The 16,844-nt window shown below is 43.7% G+C and overlaps 1 protein-coding gene across 1 annotated transcript in view; it reads left to right on the top strand.

Annotated features, from left to right (window-relative positions):
• MYO3B (myosin IIIB) overlaps positions 1-16,844 on the top strand; it is a 342,729-nt gene that overhangs the window by 204,580 nt on the left and 121,305 nt on the right. Inside the window, exons 10-13 of the mRNA XM_044304441.1 lie at positions 2,385-2,481; positions 3,973-4,089; positions 6,846-6,950; positions 11,284-11,367. Coding sequence (XP_044160376.1) covers positions 2,385-2,481; positions 3,973-4,089; positions 6,846-6,950; positions 11,284-11,367 — 403 coding nt within the window. The remainder of the gene's footprint in view (positions 1-2,384; positions 2,482-3,972; positions 4,090-6,845; positions 6,951-11,283; positions 11,368-16,844) is intronic.

The following is a 16,844-nucleotide window of genomic DNA, read 5'->3' as shown; positions in this document are numbered from 1 at the left end:
AAAGAAAAACCCCATACCTGCAAGGTGGGTTCCCTCTCCCCCCTCCCCTTTCCCTCCCATCCCCCCTCTCTATTGATCCGCCCAATCAGCGAACCTCTAACCTCAAGCCAATCTCCCCCTCCCCTGCTCCATCCCCCCTCCAACATTTCAATCATAATAGTGCACAATTTCAAATATCCCTTTGCTCCATCCAATCTAGCACTTGCTGTGGTGTTTCAAAAAAAAGAGAAGTCCCATATGGATCACTCTTAGTTTCGCTGGATACTGTAGGGAATATTTAATCTCCTTTGACGCCAGGCGTTTCTTTATCTCTATGAAATTTCTTCTTTTTTCCTGAGTCTGCCGAGCAAAGTCAGGAAAAAAGAGCAGCCTAGTGCCCTGATACTCAACAGGAGTACATTCTCTTGCTCTTTTCAGTATCATGTCTCTATCCACGGATGATAATAATTTCATTAAGATTGCTCGCGGCGGCCTCCCTGGAATAGGTTTCCCTCCTGGGATGCGATGGGCTCTTTCTATCTGAAACATGGGAGAAAAATAGTCACTGCCCAGGTTATTCAAGACCACATCTTTAAGTTGTTCCTCTAAGTGTCGGCCTTCCACTCCCTCTGGGAAACCAATTATGCGGACGTTGTTTCGCCTTGACCTATTTTCAAAGTCCTCTAGCTTATTATGTATTTTTTATTATGAAAAACACTTAACATTTAACTTTTTATTTTTTTCCCACTTTGGGACTTCAACTTCTGGGGTCTGATCCCCTCTGCAATGCATTACAATACAACCTGTATTGTAATGCATTGGCTGTCAGCTTTTTTGCTGACAGCCTGCCTGTGAGACCCAGCCTAAGGGCTGGATCTCACAGGTTTCTGTAGAAGGCAAGCTCCGATGCCTATGGAAGGCATCGGGCTTGCCTTCTCTGCCATCAGGTCCCTGCCACTGCAGCGCGGGGACCCGATGGGGAAGCGGAGGGCCCCTGTAGGTATAGAGTAGGACCTGTTGAACCTGAGAACACCTTGGCACTGGGTAGGTGGGCACAGATGTGTTTTGATCAAAATATATTGGCTAAGAGTCTAAGATTTTATTATGAGAGTGAGGGCTTAGTCTATATGTTGCGTTTGCATCTATTGCTATAGTGCATTATTTTCTGTGACTTTATAAATGTAGCCATATACATCTGCATATTTACTATCATATCGTGCAGGATGTATCTTTTTTTCTGCCCCTGAAAAAGGCCTATGTTTGCCACACTGAAGTCAATGGGACTCCTTTCCATATGCTCAATCAGTAAGAATGTGGGGTACTTCTGATTTTGTGCCAAGTGCTCTTTCTTACAATGTACTTGAACCAGAGGAAGACACCATGATAAGAAGTACATTTCTTGTGTCTTGATGCTTGTGACCTTAGAAATGTTGTGTAACGATCCGTTGTTTGCACACTAAAGTGACCTCCCCTTGTATCATTGCTGATAGTTTGAGGATTTGTGTGACTCCCATCTCACAAGCAGGAGGTCCACCCATGCATTTAGTTCTCAAAGCTCTGGGATTTGTCTCATCACGTGACAGCGTGGCCTTCTATGAAGGAAAATGTCTGTCAGAAGCCCTCATCGCGGATCACTGCTAAGTGTTTCACAGCAGGAGGCTCCTTTGCTGTAAACCAGAAATTGTTCTTGCCTTAAGTTTATAAATTAAAGACAACATCATGTAGATCACATAGAAAGCTTGTTTCCTGTCCTCGGCAGGGGACTCCTTCATAATCCCAGTGTCATGTTTCATTATTAGTCCATTTTAATTTAATAGTTGACTAGTTTCAAGATTTTGGTTCTAATCAGATTACCTAGAGTTAGCAGATAAAAAAGTCTTTGCTTCTAATTCCGTAACATAAAGACCAAGATTACATCTCAGACCAGGAGCTTGACCATTTGTGTGGCTAAAGGGACTCTTGTTTCAGAAAGATTCTCTGTTAGAAGAGGCACTCTGTAGTGTAGACAGGTAAGGCCACAATGGGGGTCTGGTTGACTTTATCAAAATTGCTAAAATTTCAGATTAAATACTGTTGTCAATTAGAACGGACACAGTGTTTATCTCCGGGGGGGCATTAAAACTACACACAACACTGTAGGATGTAAATCCACCTTAACTGGAGGCCAATTTCATTAACCTTTGTGAGAGAACGCCATTGTTTTATATCCCAGATAATGGGTTTTGGCAACGGAGATTCAACTTTAAGGATATCTGCAGGAAGAACCTCATTGTGTTAGCATCAATTGGAGGTGCTACCAACTTCTAAGTAGATGTTCTTCTAGGTTGCGGCTGATATTGTTGCCACATGACCAGGTTTGGATTTGGAGCTGCCATTACATCTGTTTTATGTCTTATATGGTACAGGTATGAAAGGATGCATACCAGGAGGCCTTGTGTGCTGCACACCAAGGAGAACACCTGTCTGGATGATGACCTGGTCAACCTGGAGGTTCTAGATGAGGTAAATGACTGCTTAAATTTTATGCTGCTGTGCATCTTATCTTTGTGCATCTATTATATGCTATCCTATGTGCTGAGACTTCAGTCAATGAGCAGGTGATATTTGGTAAGTATGTCCCTTTTAAAGGGATCATCCATTCATGACCTCAAAATGATATGTAAGTAAATCTGAACAGAGCGTGATTACCTGCTATTTATATCCCCCAGTGATTGCTACTCGGCTGTTTTTTTTAGCTCAACTCCATTAGGACAGAGCTGGGATCTGTGACTACAGGTTAGCTACAGGGTCTACGGGGAGCCTGAGGTAGTCACACCTGCTGTCTCATCATTGGTTTAGGATGATGCGGTCTCCCCCCCTCTGCAGCTCTGCCTCCTCTGATTGGCTGCTGTGTATAAACACGTCTATCACGGGCTCAGCAAGAAGTCATTGCACGGAGAGCTGATTCCCATTAGGGCAGAACTAGTATAAAGTGCATATTACTAACTACAAGTAAGAAAAAGATTATAATGTAACTGCCGCTCATATACTACTGAGGGGAAGGAGTCTTAGGCCTCATGCACACGACCGTTGTTGTGTTCCGTTCCGCAAAATGGGGTTCCGTTGTTCCGTGATCCGTTTCCCTTTTTGTTTCCGTGTGTCTTCCTTTATTTTTGGAGGACCACCAGACATGAAGGAAAGTAAAAAAAAGTCTAAGTCAAGTTTGCCATGCAAATGATAGGAAAAAAACGGACGCGGACGCGAATGACAATCTTGTGTGCCTCCACGTTTTTTCACAGATCTATTGACTTGAATGGATCCGCAAACTGTTTTCTGTGAAAAAAATAGGACAGATTATATTTTTTTGACGGACTGGAACCACGGATCACGCACGCGGATGACAAACGGTGCATTAGCCGAGTTTTCAACTGACCCATTGAAAGTCAATGGGTCTGCAGAAAATAAAATAAAAAAACAGAACAATGGACACGGAATGAAACAACAGTCGTGTGCATGAGGCCTTAGTAAGAGGGGCTTGGAGAATTGCTTTTAAGGAGTCATCTGTTAGATTTTTTTGATGCAAAATGGGCTTTCCATGACTCATATATTGATGGCCTATCCTCAGCATCCCGGCCAATCAGCTGTTTGAAGAGGCTGCGGCACTCCAGTGACCGCCACGGTCTCTTCCTAGGCCATGTGACGTCACATTCATTGGTCTCATGGCCTGGCATTTAGTTTAGCTAAATAAATGCTCACCTTCTCCCTGGCTGTGGCGGCGTCACAGCCAAGGAGAAGACGACGCCCTTTGAGAAACCAAATGTCTTCTCTCTGTACCGATGGTCTAAATGAACATATCAGCCGCCAAAAACAGCAGGGGGCACAGCAGCAGAACAAAGTGATAGTTAAGGAGAATTTATTTTCTGATATTTTAATTTTTATGAATATTAATTGCTAATTGAGAAACGTTGTAAAGTGGTTTGCGAATTGTCACTTCTCTCATGTTTTTTTGTTCAGGAAACCATAATTCACCAGTTACAAACCCGGTTTGCAGATTTACAGATATACACCTACGTTGGCGATATTTTGATCGCATTAAATCCTTTCCAGAACCTCAGCATTTATTCACCACAGGTAAAAAAAAAACTTATTTTTTAATGTTCTTTATGATTATAATAATAATAACTGCATGATACGTGGAGTATGACCAACCACATAGAAAACAACATTGCTACAAAGTTTTACTGTACATCAAGGCTTCATGCACTCGGCTATATTGCACAACCTTCAAGTAGTATGGAGCCATAATCCAGCAGACATACATTAAGGTGAGCCCTACTGTACTCCTGTAGGACACCAACTTTATATGATGCTGCCCAGAGAAGTTATTTGGACTGCACACAGAACCTGTGTGTGCATAGTAATACAGTCAAACCTTCTCAAAAGACTCCTAAGATAGAGAGAAGACACTTTGAGGCGTGCAGACCTAGACCCCCTCCTCATAGGCATATGCAAGACGTGGATGTCTCTAAAAGACACTTTGGCGACCTATCCATCCCCTCTTATGCCAGCATCACTATTACCTAACATTGTCACCACCCTACATTCACCGTACTCTGGAACAAACTTAAGGACCTCATTATAGCTGATCTTTTTCCATCTAACAAGGTGCCAACACAAGACGAACTCCTAAGCTTATTAAACACCACCACTATTAATTCACTTCATATGGCTCCCTTTCGCAAAGTCTCTGAAGGTTTCCTAAAGGCCTACTCATCCAAACGTCAACTCACTCAGTATGAAACCACACTCTGATAAGCCAACAGGCGCCAAGAAAAGTGGGAAACATATACTGTATTCTCTACTACTGAAGCACCTGACACCTACAAGACCATCCTTTATTTCCTCCTAGGAGAGGGACCTGAACATCTCTCTCACGGATATAGAAGTACGATCCATACTAAACTCCTCACATGGTTTCTCTACATATGTTAGACTTCAAGAGAATCACTACAAACTCCTAACCAGATGGTATATAGGACACCTGAATACCTATTCACGCATAACCTTTCTGAATCAGACATCTGTCGGAGGTGTGAATCTGGCATTGGCTTCCTCTTGCATATATGGTTTACTTGCACAGCCATTACCATGTGTATAGGAAACAAATTGAACTAACTATTAACCAAGCCGAACCTCCTATACCTTGAAAAGCGAACACATTACAATAGCAAGAGCAGACGCGTCATTTTCACCCTCCAAAAACAGCTTGATTACACACCTACTCGCAGCAGCCAAGGCCTTAGTGCCGGCTCACCGGCTCAGTAGGGACCCGCCCACCCACAGTGAATGGGTTCAAAAAGTTGACGAAATTTGCAGATTTGAGGAGATTTCGAGTCTTAACAACAGAACCAGAGAGAAGTACCTTAAGATATGGTCCCCTTGGAGGCGCTTCAAATCCCAGAGGGGAATATTATAGCTAGACCCCCACACACACTTTTTTCTTTTGTCCCCTTGTCATAAACATTTGATCTTGGTGGAATGAGCCATGACCCGGAGATTTAGCTAGATGACCTAGAGCTAAACAACAACAACATCATTTTTAGAGATAAGCAAATCGAATCCCACAAAGCCTAGAAGCCGAATTTCCTCGTGCTTCGTGTCAGCGAATTGATTTAACCTGAAATAGTAAAAAAAAATTCAAACTTACTGTACCTCCTCCATTTGCTTGCAACGGGCCCCCAGCCTCCATCTTGCTTGAAGATCTCGGCCGAAATCCTGTGCGGCGCGAGATACATCATCACGCCAGCCGGCGTTATGATGTAATCTCGCTCTGCACAGGATTTTGGCCAAGATCTTCAAGCGGCCGGTCCGTCGCGAGCAAACGGAGGCGGTAAGTTTGATTTCAATTTTTTTTTATTGTTAATTTTACACTCAGATGCCACGATCATGTATGAACGCGCCATCTGAGGGGTACAATGACGGGGGCGGCGCTATCTCAGCTCCCTGTCATTGCACCTGCTACTTACAAAAAAATGTGCTTCGTGACAAAGTAATTGCAAGGGGGTGACTTCTTTTTAAAGGGTTTTTTCCAGGTTCCTGATAGTGATGGTCATTAATATCCGAGCAGTCGGGGTCCAACGCCCTGCAGCCCTGCTTCTGGGACTGGAGCTAGCACTTTGAATGAAGCAGAAAGCACAGTTTCATCCAAACTGTAGAGGCCACCCCAGGTTACTGAGGCTCATCTGCCACTGCAGTAACCCAGTACGGCCTCTACAGTTTGAAGCTATCCTCAGGATAGGTCATCAATATCAGATTGGCAAGGGTCGGACACCCGGCACCCCCGCCGATCAGCTGTATGAAGGGAAGGTGCGGCGTCTCTTCCTGTCGGACCCCCACCAATCTGATATTAGTGACCTATCCTGAGGATAGGCCATCAATATTAAAAGCCTGGAGAACCCCTTTAATGACCTATCCCAAGGACAGGTCACCAATATCAGGAGCCTCGAAAACCCCTTTAATCTCAGCCATTCAATGGTTGTTTTTTATAAGAACTTCCAGCAAAAGCTATATGCGACAGATCATTTCTGCAGGAAGAGATGAGCAGTGCCTATTTCTTTAGTGCCGCTCATCTCTGTATGATTATCTGGTTCCGATACCAGAATGTGGTCGGCCCTCCAGCAATCAGACCCCTATCATCTATCCTGTGGATAAATAATACATAATAAATGTGGATGGTGGGAAATCTGCTTTAATTTTCTATATTCTGCAGGTGGAATTGCATACTGTATAGTAAACATACTCAGAAATACTGAATGTACTGCTTATTCACTTCAATATGTATTGGAGCATAGTTATCTGTATCTAACAATATTCTTCAATTTATTTAGTTCTCCAAGCTGTATCATGGAGTAAAACGTGCCTCAAACCCCCCTCATATATTTGCCACTGCAGACGCAGCATATCAGGGAATGGTGACTTTCAGCAAAGATCAGGTATGCCAAGAACAGAGTCCTTTATGTAATGTTTTCTGTGCAGGTAAGTGCGGGCAGCCTGTCAGAGATCTGCCGCCTTTACATTGTCTGACAATGGCCGAAATGTTCTAGCGTCAGCGATTAAATTTTCAGCCAACAAGAGTCTGCCGTCGGCCATCATAAATTATCAGTTGCACTAGTTTTTTAAACGACAATAGGTCTAACTGGCCAAAATCAGCCATTCCAGCCATCTTTTGTCCCATGTGTATGGTCAGCTTTAAAGGGAACCTGTCACTGGGATTTTGGGTATAGAGCTGAGGACATGGGTTGCTAGATGGCCACTAGCACATCCGCAATACCCAGTCCCCATAGCTCTGTGTGCTTTTATTGTGTATAAAAAACTATTTGATACATATGCAAATTACCCTGAGATGAGCCAGAGCTTGAAAATATGACTCTTCTCTGGTCACACAAGTAAGATATGACTCTTTTATGTTAATTTGCATATTTATCAAATCGGGGTTTTTTTTAACACTAAAAGCACACAGAGCTATGGGGACTGGATATTGGGGATATGCTAGTGGCCATCTAGCAACCCATGTCCTCAGCTCTATACACAAAATCCCGGTGACAGGTTCCCTTTAAGGGACCTTTATACAAGTAGATTATCGGTATGATTGAGTGACAAACGAGTCGTTTTTCGGTGTAGTGAATGTTCCAATAATGACCCTTTACACACAGCAATTATCGTTTGCAAAATCGTAATTTCGATCACATATTCCATCGTTTGTAAAGCAGACTTTTGCATTCACACAAAGCAAAATTTTAGTGACGTGCTTAAACACACCCACGGTGTAATCGTCTGTAATCATGGGTGCAGTGAAAGTATTAAAGGGGTTCTCCGGGAATTAAGAAAATGAAAATACTTAAATATTAATTTATGATAACTATATTCCCAAATACCTTTCGTTAGTTATAATGGCTCGATTTGTCTAGGGAGAAATCATTAAGAGAAATAAAATGGCCCCTGTCCTATTAGTACACACAAAACCTTTCCTAATCACATAGAACAAGTCACTTATGAACTCTGAGCAGGAGAGCTGCCTCATCCTCCTCTCTGCTCTGCTTGTCAGGGATTATGATCCTGAATACAGATGATATGATCTTCAGTTGAATTTCTGTAGGAATGGAGTTCATGAGGAAACATGAAGTACAGGGAGGAAGTGGGGATGTGTCTAATGAGCAGTAGCTCTTGTAAGCATTCTCCATTACCACACGACCGCCGAATTGGGTGCATCACATACAGTTGATAGCACACACAATACTTATTAGACTTTATGGATTTTACTAAAGCTGTGGCGCAACCAAAAGAGCAAGTGGACACTCCATGTGGGATTTTAAACTGGCCACAGCTTTATTGAATAATAACACATAACTCCGAAAACTATATACCTGCCGCAGCGCGCCGCTGCCGCCACTATATTATAACCCAACTTCCAAGAGTCTCCAACCGAGAGATGAACCCGTGGGGTACCACGTCTCAATATTAACTCCCCAAATTCCATAAGTTCGGGCCTCAGAACGCCGCCAAAATAAAGCAGTGAAAAAACTGTACAATATAGAAATAGTATCAGTATATTTATTTTTTGCCATTCGTAATTATTTTTTATTGTTTTATATATATAAAACATAAAACAACGGATAAAAATATGGGGAGGTGGGAGGGCTTGTCCCCTTCAAAGACTGAAGCTGCAATGCACTTTGTGCTGAAGAACTAACACTGAAGGTAGGAGCTAAACCTCTCCCTCCCAAGGGGGGTGACCAATAAGCAGAGGGAAATCAAAACTAGGCTTTGACTGGAATATGTGACCCAGACATGACCCCTGCCTTGCTGGATGCTAGGGCTAGTCATGACCTCTCTCCATACAGAGGCCCCGAAAGTCAGTCTGTCCTGTCCATCCTCTCTATTGATCATGTCTCCTCATGAACTCCATTCCTACAGAGATACAGCTGAAAATCTTATCTGTATTCAAGATTATAATCCCTGACAAGCAGAGCAGAGAGGAGGATGAGGCAGCTCTTTAGCTCAGTGCTGTGAAGTAACTCGTCCTGCTGTGTGATTAGGACAGGTTTTGTGTGTGCTAATAGGACAGCAGCCATTTTATTTCTCCCAATGATTGCTCCCCAGACAAAATGAGGCATTATAACTAATAAAAGGTATTTGGGAATAAATTTATAACAAAGTAATATTTAAGTATTTTCATTTTTTTAATTCCCGGAGAACCACTTTAATGTCCAACGATGATTTTTGTGCCCACACAAATGATCGAACCAACGAGAAATCTACAGATTGTAGCTCTATCCTTCATTGCTTTTACACTGCTCAATAATCGTGCAGTTTCGCTCGGTTTAACGAAAATTTACACAGTAATCGGCTCGTGTAAAGGTAGCTTTAGCACTTATAGGGACAGAAATGGAGGACTGGACATAAGTTAAAAAGTAACATATGCTCTTATCATGAGGTTTACATTATGCCCTCAGACATGGTCATTTACTTTTGAAGGGCCTGTTCACACGGTGGAGACAACTCTCTAGAATTCCGCTGGTGGCTGCGTGGTCTCTGACTCCAGTTGTTTTTCTCATTGCGAGTAAATGAATAACCACGGCAGAAACCACTGCTGTTTCTGCCACGAAACATGTGGCGGATTTGTCAAAATACACCATGTGAATGGTCCTAGGTCATTTTGCTTTCTAGGGGGCTTATAACTGATATATTATCAGTGATAAGTTATCAGTAATGACAGACGCACTCACTGCTGACTGAGGCTGGACATGCTGCTGACTGAGCCTTTAGGAATATTTGCTTTACTGCTTACTGTGCATTTCTTTTCCTCATCTATATACATGTATGTACATTATCATAGTATGAGGTGGCCTGAGGTATACTGGGGGGGGGAGGCTAAGAAATTCCCCCACAAAGAGGTTTGTTGCTCATCATTCTCCTATTAGTGGAGGCTGGGGGGATCCCTCCGCAAAAGCACCACACCATGTAGCATTAGTACGTCCGTGGTACTGAATTTAGAAGACTGGGGTAAGAGTTAATTTAGAAGTTCTTATCTAATTTCCGAATTTAGGAGTCTAGTCTGGGGCTCTGATTTTATTTAGGATCTAGTCTGGGGCCTAAACTAATTTGGGGGTCTAATCTGGGGTCTGAATATAAGGGTCTAAATTTAGGGGTCTAATTTGGTGTTTCCATTTATTTAAAAACAATTTAAACAACTTCCTAAAAAAATTTAGGAAGTCTAAAGGCAGAATTTATTTTTTGTAGAGGGTGGGGGCAACTACAGATTATAGATAAATTATCGCAAACCAGATAAATATAAATTATTAGGACCCCAGACCAGACTCATATAGGAGTTTGCATAGTGTGTGTGTGCTACCAAATACCACGGACGTACTAATGCTACATGGTGTGGTGTTTTTGGGGAGGGATCCCCCCAGCCTCCACTAATAGGAGAATAATGAGCAACAAACCTCTTTGTGGGGGAATTCCTTAGACCCCGGGGTCCCACTGAGGCTTTATCGCTCAAGGGCCCAGATGAACCTGGAGCCGGCCCTGCCCCTGGATAAGACATTAGGTAGGAGTTTCTCTCCTTTTTCTAGCAAAGACCTTGACTTTTCTAAAATCTTTTGATACCTAAACTTTTAAAAAATATATTTCTCTATGTTACAGAGAACAGAGATCCCCTCTAAGTTTTATTCCCCAATTTACATCCCTTTTAGGGTCTTCTCAAAATGCTTCTTGTCAGAGTTCCTGTTTATATCAGGAGTAATTCCTGATGTATACAACTGTCGGCTATAGGTTCCCAGTGTAAAAAAATATAAATAAATGCTTGTGTATGGGTTTTAGTGGATGCATTTGTCTGGGAGGGTGCAGGAGATTGTGCCATGCAGCAAAAAAGATATACAGGCGTATACCAGGCTGATAGAGAACAAAAGGACACTGGTTTTTACCTCTGTTGGGCAAATGGGGTTTTATGGATCTTCATTAGATCCGTGCACCAGGCCAAAAACTCAGGACTTTCCTGCGGAGAATGGGTCGCCTGTAAATGCAGAAACACACACTGAAGTCTATTCATGGACTTTCTGAGACTTTTATACTTGAAATTAATTTCGTCCTTCCATCCACAGAGATTTTCTTGATATATGAAACTATTTTTACATTGAATTCATTATGTTTAACATGAACCAGTGAATGTGAAGGGAACACATTACAGCCACAGTTGTCTCTGTTCTGTAAATCTGTGCATTCAGTTGAATGATTTCTCACACCCCATTATTTCTGATCCATCAGTGCATTATCATCAGCGGAGAGAGCGGTGCCGGGAAGACAGAAAGTGCTCATTTGATTGTGCAACATTTAACCTTCCTGGGAAAGGTACGGTCCTACGGATAACATCTCTACGTCCTTCTCATACACCGCCATACAACATGCTATTACTGCGCTTTTTAAGAAAGTGTTTCTCTGTACTTTAAGACCCAATGATGGACCAATACGTAACTTAAAGAGGACTCGTCACTGCTCATGTTTTAGTAACTACTTGCCTTCCCCATATAATAACATTTCTGGAGCTTCTATTCGTATGACTATGTTGTGGCATTCCCTTAATATTCCTGGAACAAGTTATAAATGAATTACTAGCAGTTTGTGATGAAGGTCCAGATGGATGCTACCAGTTAAAGGTTTGTTCCTCTATATTCTGACACTGGCAGCACTGATTGGATAATGTCAGACTGTTCAGGGACACACCCCAACTGGTAACACCCATCTGGACCTTCCCTAAAAAATCCTAATAATTAATTTATAATCCGCAGGATAGTCTATCAATATAAATGGACCAGAAACCCCCTTTAATGGCCATTTAAGGCCTTTAACGTTGATCCGTCTTTTTGATTGATTTAACAACATTAAAGCACATAGGTCATTGTTTTATTTATTGGATAGCTCCCATATGTGATGTGGAAGGGGCCTAAAAGGCGTTAAACAGGAGGTTCAGCTTTGTGAGCCTTTGCTTCTATATTAGGGAATTGCATTTCCAGCAGGGTACGCTTGGGGTAATAGGTGATGGAAGTGCAGAGAGTTCAGATGCAGCAGATTGTAAAATGACTTTTCTGTGCGTCATCTCCATTTCTCCATAGGAGCAGCAATGGTTTGATGAACTAATGCACATAGAAGACTGATGACAGGAAGGAGACTCATAGCAATGTATCAGTCCATGCACTTCACTAATGGGAGTGGGTAGATCTAGTTTGTCCACCAGGATGTACAGCTCTAAAATGCAATATGTCAGAGACAGACAGCTATTTCATCCCATTAAGATTAATGGAGGCTAAATGTTCCCTCTGACAAGATGACAGTGATCAGGCGCGGGGCCGCCCGGCTAATAACTGTACATTAGCAGATACAGAGGAGGAAGTCACTTCCGACATTGGTACTAGGACCAGAAGACCACATTGCACAGGTTAGTGGCAAGGGTATATTTCAGGAGGCTTGTGTCACTTCAGCAAATGGCATTTATTATGTAGAGAAAGTTAATACAATGCACATACTAATGTACTGTGATTGTCCATATTGCTTCCTTTGCTGGCTGGATTTATTTTTCCATCATATTATACACTGCTTGTTTCTATGGTTATGACCATTGTGGGGTTTCGCTCTGGTGGACAGGCTAGCAGATGCAGTATAGAGGCATTTACAAAGTCTTTAACTTAAAGGGAACCTGTCACCGGGATTTTTATGTATAGACAGAAAATGAAAAACAAAAAAATTAGTGGCAATTCTGGAGGAGCTGCTCAGCCCATGACACTGTAGCGTGTCTTTAGTTAGGGGAGCAGCCCGACCGCATGTGGACCGCAGTAATCGACTAACCCCAGCAAAATATGCATACAATGGAGGATATCGACGCGGTCCACATGCACCACAAGAGCAAACTACACAGAATGTAGCAATCATGGAGAACACACAGAGAGAATGCACCAAACAGATATAACTGACTATGCTGGCAAGACATAAGTAAAGGTATTAAAAGCTGAGACTTTCGCCAATATGTTCCAGTCATGGAGATATCGGAGCCCACATGCACCACGTCACGGTTTCTCAGCATGGCAAGGGGTTCCTAACCACTGCTCTGACTATGGTGTGAACACGGTCTGGGGATGATATAATTCAGCTCACAGCCAAGCTCCCCACAATTGCCCAGCATAAATGCTGTGGTTGTACAATGTGGATGAAGCCAGGCCGTGAGCCACACCCACACCAGACCATGTGGGGGAGGTTACCAGGTGCAAAAAAGTGCTGGAGTGCCAAGTGAAGGCAAACACACTCAAATCTAACAAGACAGAAAATGAAAAAAAAAAAAAAAAAAAAAAAAAAAAAAAATTAAAAAAATTTGTGGCAATTCTGGAGGAGCTGCTCAGCCCATGACACTGTAGCGTGTCTTTAGTTAGGGGAGCAGCCCGACCGCATGTGGTATATATATGTGTATATATATGTGTATAGAGCTGAGGACATGGGTTGCTAGATGGCCGCCAGCACATCCGCAATACCCAGTCCCCATAGCTCTGTGTGCTTTTATTGTGTAAAAAAAACTATTTGATACATATGCAAATTAACCTGAGATGAGTCCTGTATGCGAGATGAGTCAGGGGCAGGACTCATCTCAGGTTAATTTGCATATGTATCAAATCAGTTATTTTACACAATAAAAGCACACAGAGCTATGGGGACTGGATATTGCGGATGTGCTAGCAGCTTTCTAGCAACCCATGTCCTCAGCTCTATACACAAAATCCCAGTGACAGGTTCCCTTTAAACAGTTCGGTGTTTATTCACACATAAGGAAAAACAAAATGACCGTTCACAGTCTTGGTATTTGTTCACACCATGCAATGTCCATAGAAGCAAAATCGTCACCTGGTTAGCAGTTTTCCACCCGCAGTCCACAGCAGGCTTTAAGGGCCTGTTTCCCGGCATGCGGCTCTCAGTCCTTTAGCACGGCACAAATTCACAGGTTCCAAAACACAGAGACTCCCCAGCTTCTCTGTCAGATAGAGGATAAACCACGCACCCAGCGGAGACTGCTGGCTGGGTTTTATATAGGACAAAAAAGACCCGGCCTGGGGCGTGGGGAGCAGCCACCCAGTAAGAGCCGGTGTTCCGGAATTTTCTGCTACCCGGAATTTTTTGCTACCCACGTCACTTCCGGTAGTGACGTGGGAGGTGTGTCTCTCACCTCGGCTTCTCATTGGCTATGCCGGGGGCTTGTCGGCGCAGGCGCGGAGGATTCACCCATAGCGTGAACGCACTGAAGGTAGCATAAAATTCCGTCCCACTGCACATGCGCGAAAAAAACGGCAGAAGGTAGCAGAACATTTCGGCCCACTGCGCATGCGCGAAGAAGACGGCAGAAGGTAGCAGAAAATTCCGGCCCACTACGCATGCACGAAAAAAGACGGCTTGGCGCAGGCGCAGTGGCGCCGAGTCCAGTTAACAATAAAGTTTAACAAAATGCAAATATCTAGACCTCTTCAGCACCTCTGTGACGTTTACTTGACAGTATTTTTATTATTTGGTCCCTCAGACCACATTACGTCTAGCTTAAAGTGCTGACTAATATAACATTTTAAATCTTTATTTCATTTCCTTAAAACTTTCTTCCACAATATAGACCTAATACTGTCAAGTAAACGTCACAGAGGTGCTGAACAGGTCTCGATATTTGTAATTTGTTAACCTTTATTGTTAACTGGACTCGGCGCTACTGCGCCTGCGCCAAACCGGAATTTTCTGCTACCTTCGCCTCGCGAAAAAAGACGGCTCGGCGCAGGCACAGTAGGAGCCGAAGGTAGCAGAAAATTCCGGCCCACTGCACATGCGCAAAGCCGGAATTTTCTGCTACCTTGGGTCGGTCTTCTTCGCGCATGCGCAGTGGGCCGGAATTTTCTGCTACCTTCGGCCGTCTTTTTTGCGCATGCGCAATGGGCCGGAATTTTATGCTACCTTTGGCGTGTTCACGCTATGGGTGAATCCTCCGCGCCTGCGCCGATAAACCCCCAGCAGAGCCAATGAGAAGCCGAGGTGAGAGACACACCTCCCATGTGACTACCGGAAGTGACGTGGGTAGCAAAAAATTCCGGGTAGCAGAAAATTCCGGAACACCGGCCCGGATCGGCTTTACAGCCATACTAACAACAAACAGTGTCAGTCAGCACTAGCTGCCGCTGACACTTGAAACTACCAGCTCTTACCTCACCGAGGCCAGAAACCTCGGTGACACATACCGTCCATCAATGACGGCCCCTTGCGCCATCCTACACCACCCTGCAGTCAATCAGCGGTGGCCATGCTTTCACACTATAGCCTTTGTGCACTCCCACAGTTCCGGTCACCAGAGAGGCTGACATTTTTTCCTACAGTGCGCAAGCACGGCCACCACTGATGAATTGCAAGGTGGTCGTAACCATGGAAACGAGCAGTGTATAATGTGATTAATCCAGCCAGCAAAGGAAGCAATATGGAGAATCACAATACATTAGTAAGTGGCTTGTATTAACTTTCTGTACATGATAAATGCCACTTACTGAAGTTAGACAATCCCTTTAAATATTGTCTTTCTATCACTTGTTTTTCTGTCACCTATGTGTTTCAATATTGTTAACTCAATCAAGAAGAGGGATCAACATTAAAGGGAGTCTGTACTTTCACACTAGCGTTGTTCTTTTCTGGTATTGAAATCCGGTAAAGGGTCTTAATACCGGGGAAAAAAACCGCTTCCGTTTTGTCTCAATGCATTTTGAATGGAAAGCAACCCGTTCAGTTTGCATCAGGATGTCTTCCATTCCGTCCCTTGTAAGGTATTTGACCGGACAAAATACTGCAACTTGCTGCAGTATTTTTTCTGGACAAAATTCCGGAAATTGCTGCATCACCATATTCGGTTCTTTCTAGCTTTGAAAAAATTAAATACCGGATCAGTTTTTCCAGATGATACCGGAAAGACGGATCTGGTATTTCAATAAATAAATAAATCAGATCCGTATCCGGGGAAAAAAGATATCCGTTTGCATGCGGATTTCCGGATCTGGCAGGCAGTTCCAGCAACGGAACTGTTTGCCGGATTCTAAAACCGCTAGTGTAAAAGTACCCTAAGTACTGTGCCCCACAGAAGATAGCAGACACATTCCAAGCATACCTGTGTGCACTTTGTGTCTGTATTCCATGTCCAGGAAAAGCACTTTTATTCTGCTGGAAAACAGCTCCCAAGTGCCCGTCTCTGCTGCTCCAAGTGCCCAAAGCAAACCAGACTGAAGAGGGGAGGGCTGCTTTAGCTGCTCATATTTTAGCATTGGTACCAGCTAGAAACATGGGCCTGACCTTGTTTGAAAGCTGGCATTCCATACCAGAACCACAGCATTAGTATTGACCGGACTGGGGGGCAGTAGACTTTAGGGGAGGCTATCATGAAGGGGGGTTGGTTTAAGGGAGACCCCGGGGGTGGTGATTGGGTAATTCAATTTAAGGGGAGTGAATTAGGGGGTTAAACAGCTGTAGTTTGAGCAGAAAGGGGCCATTTTGCTTAAAAACATGAGCTGACAGCATCTACCTTGCCTCAGCCACCTTCATTGCGGCTGCAGTGGGCGCGCCTCAGCCCAAAGTTGTCCCCCCCTTTGGGCTCAGCGCCGCAGGCGGAGCTCTTCGCAGGACCCTTCACCCCTGCAGGCCGCGAGTACAGCTTCAGCCCACGCGCCCAGGCATGGAAGGAATCCGGTCAGTAGGCGGAGCCCATGCGCAGGCCATGTCAGGTCTTCCCGGCCAGTGGAGAGCGCCACCAGGGGATCAGGAGCAGGAACAGCGGG

This window comes from Bufo gargarizans, chromosome 8, assembly GCF_014858855.1.
Source record: "Bufo gargarizans isolate SCDJY-AF-19 chromosome 8, ASM1485885v1, whole genome shotgun sequence".
Taxonomy (NCBI): Eukaryota; Metazoa; Chordata; class Amphibia; order Anura; family Bufonidae; genus Bufo; species Bufo gargarizans.
This window is presented reverse-complemented; position numbering and strand designations above follow the sequence as displayed.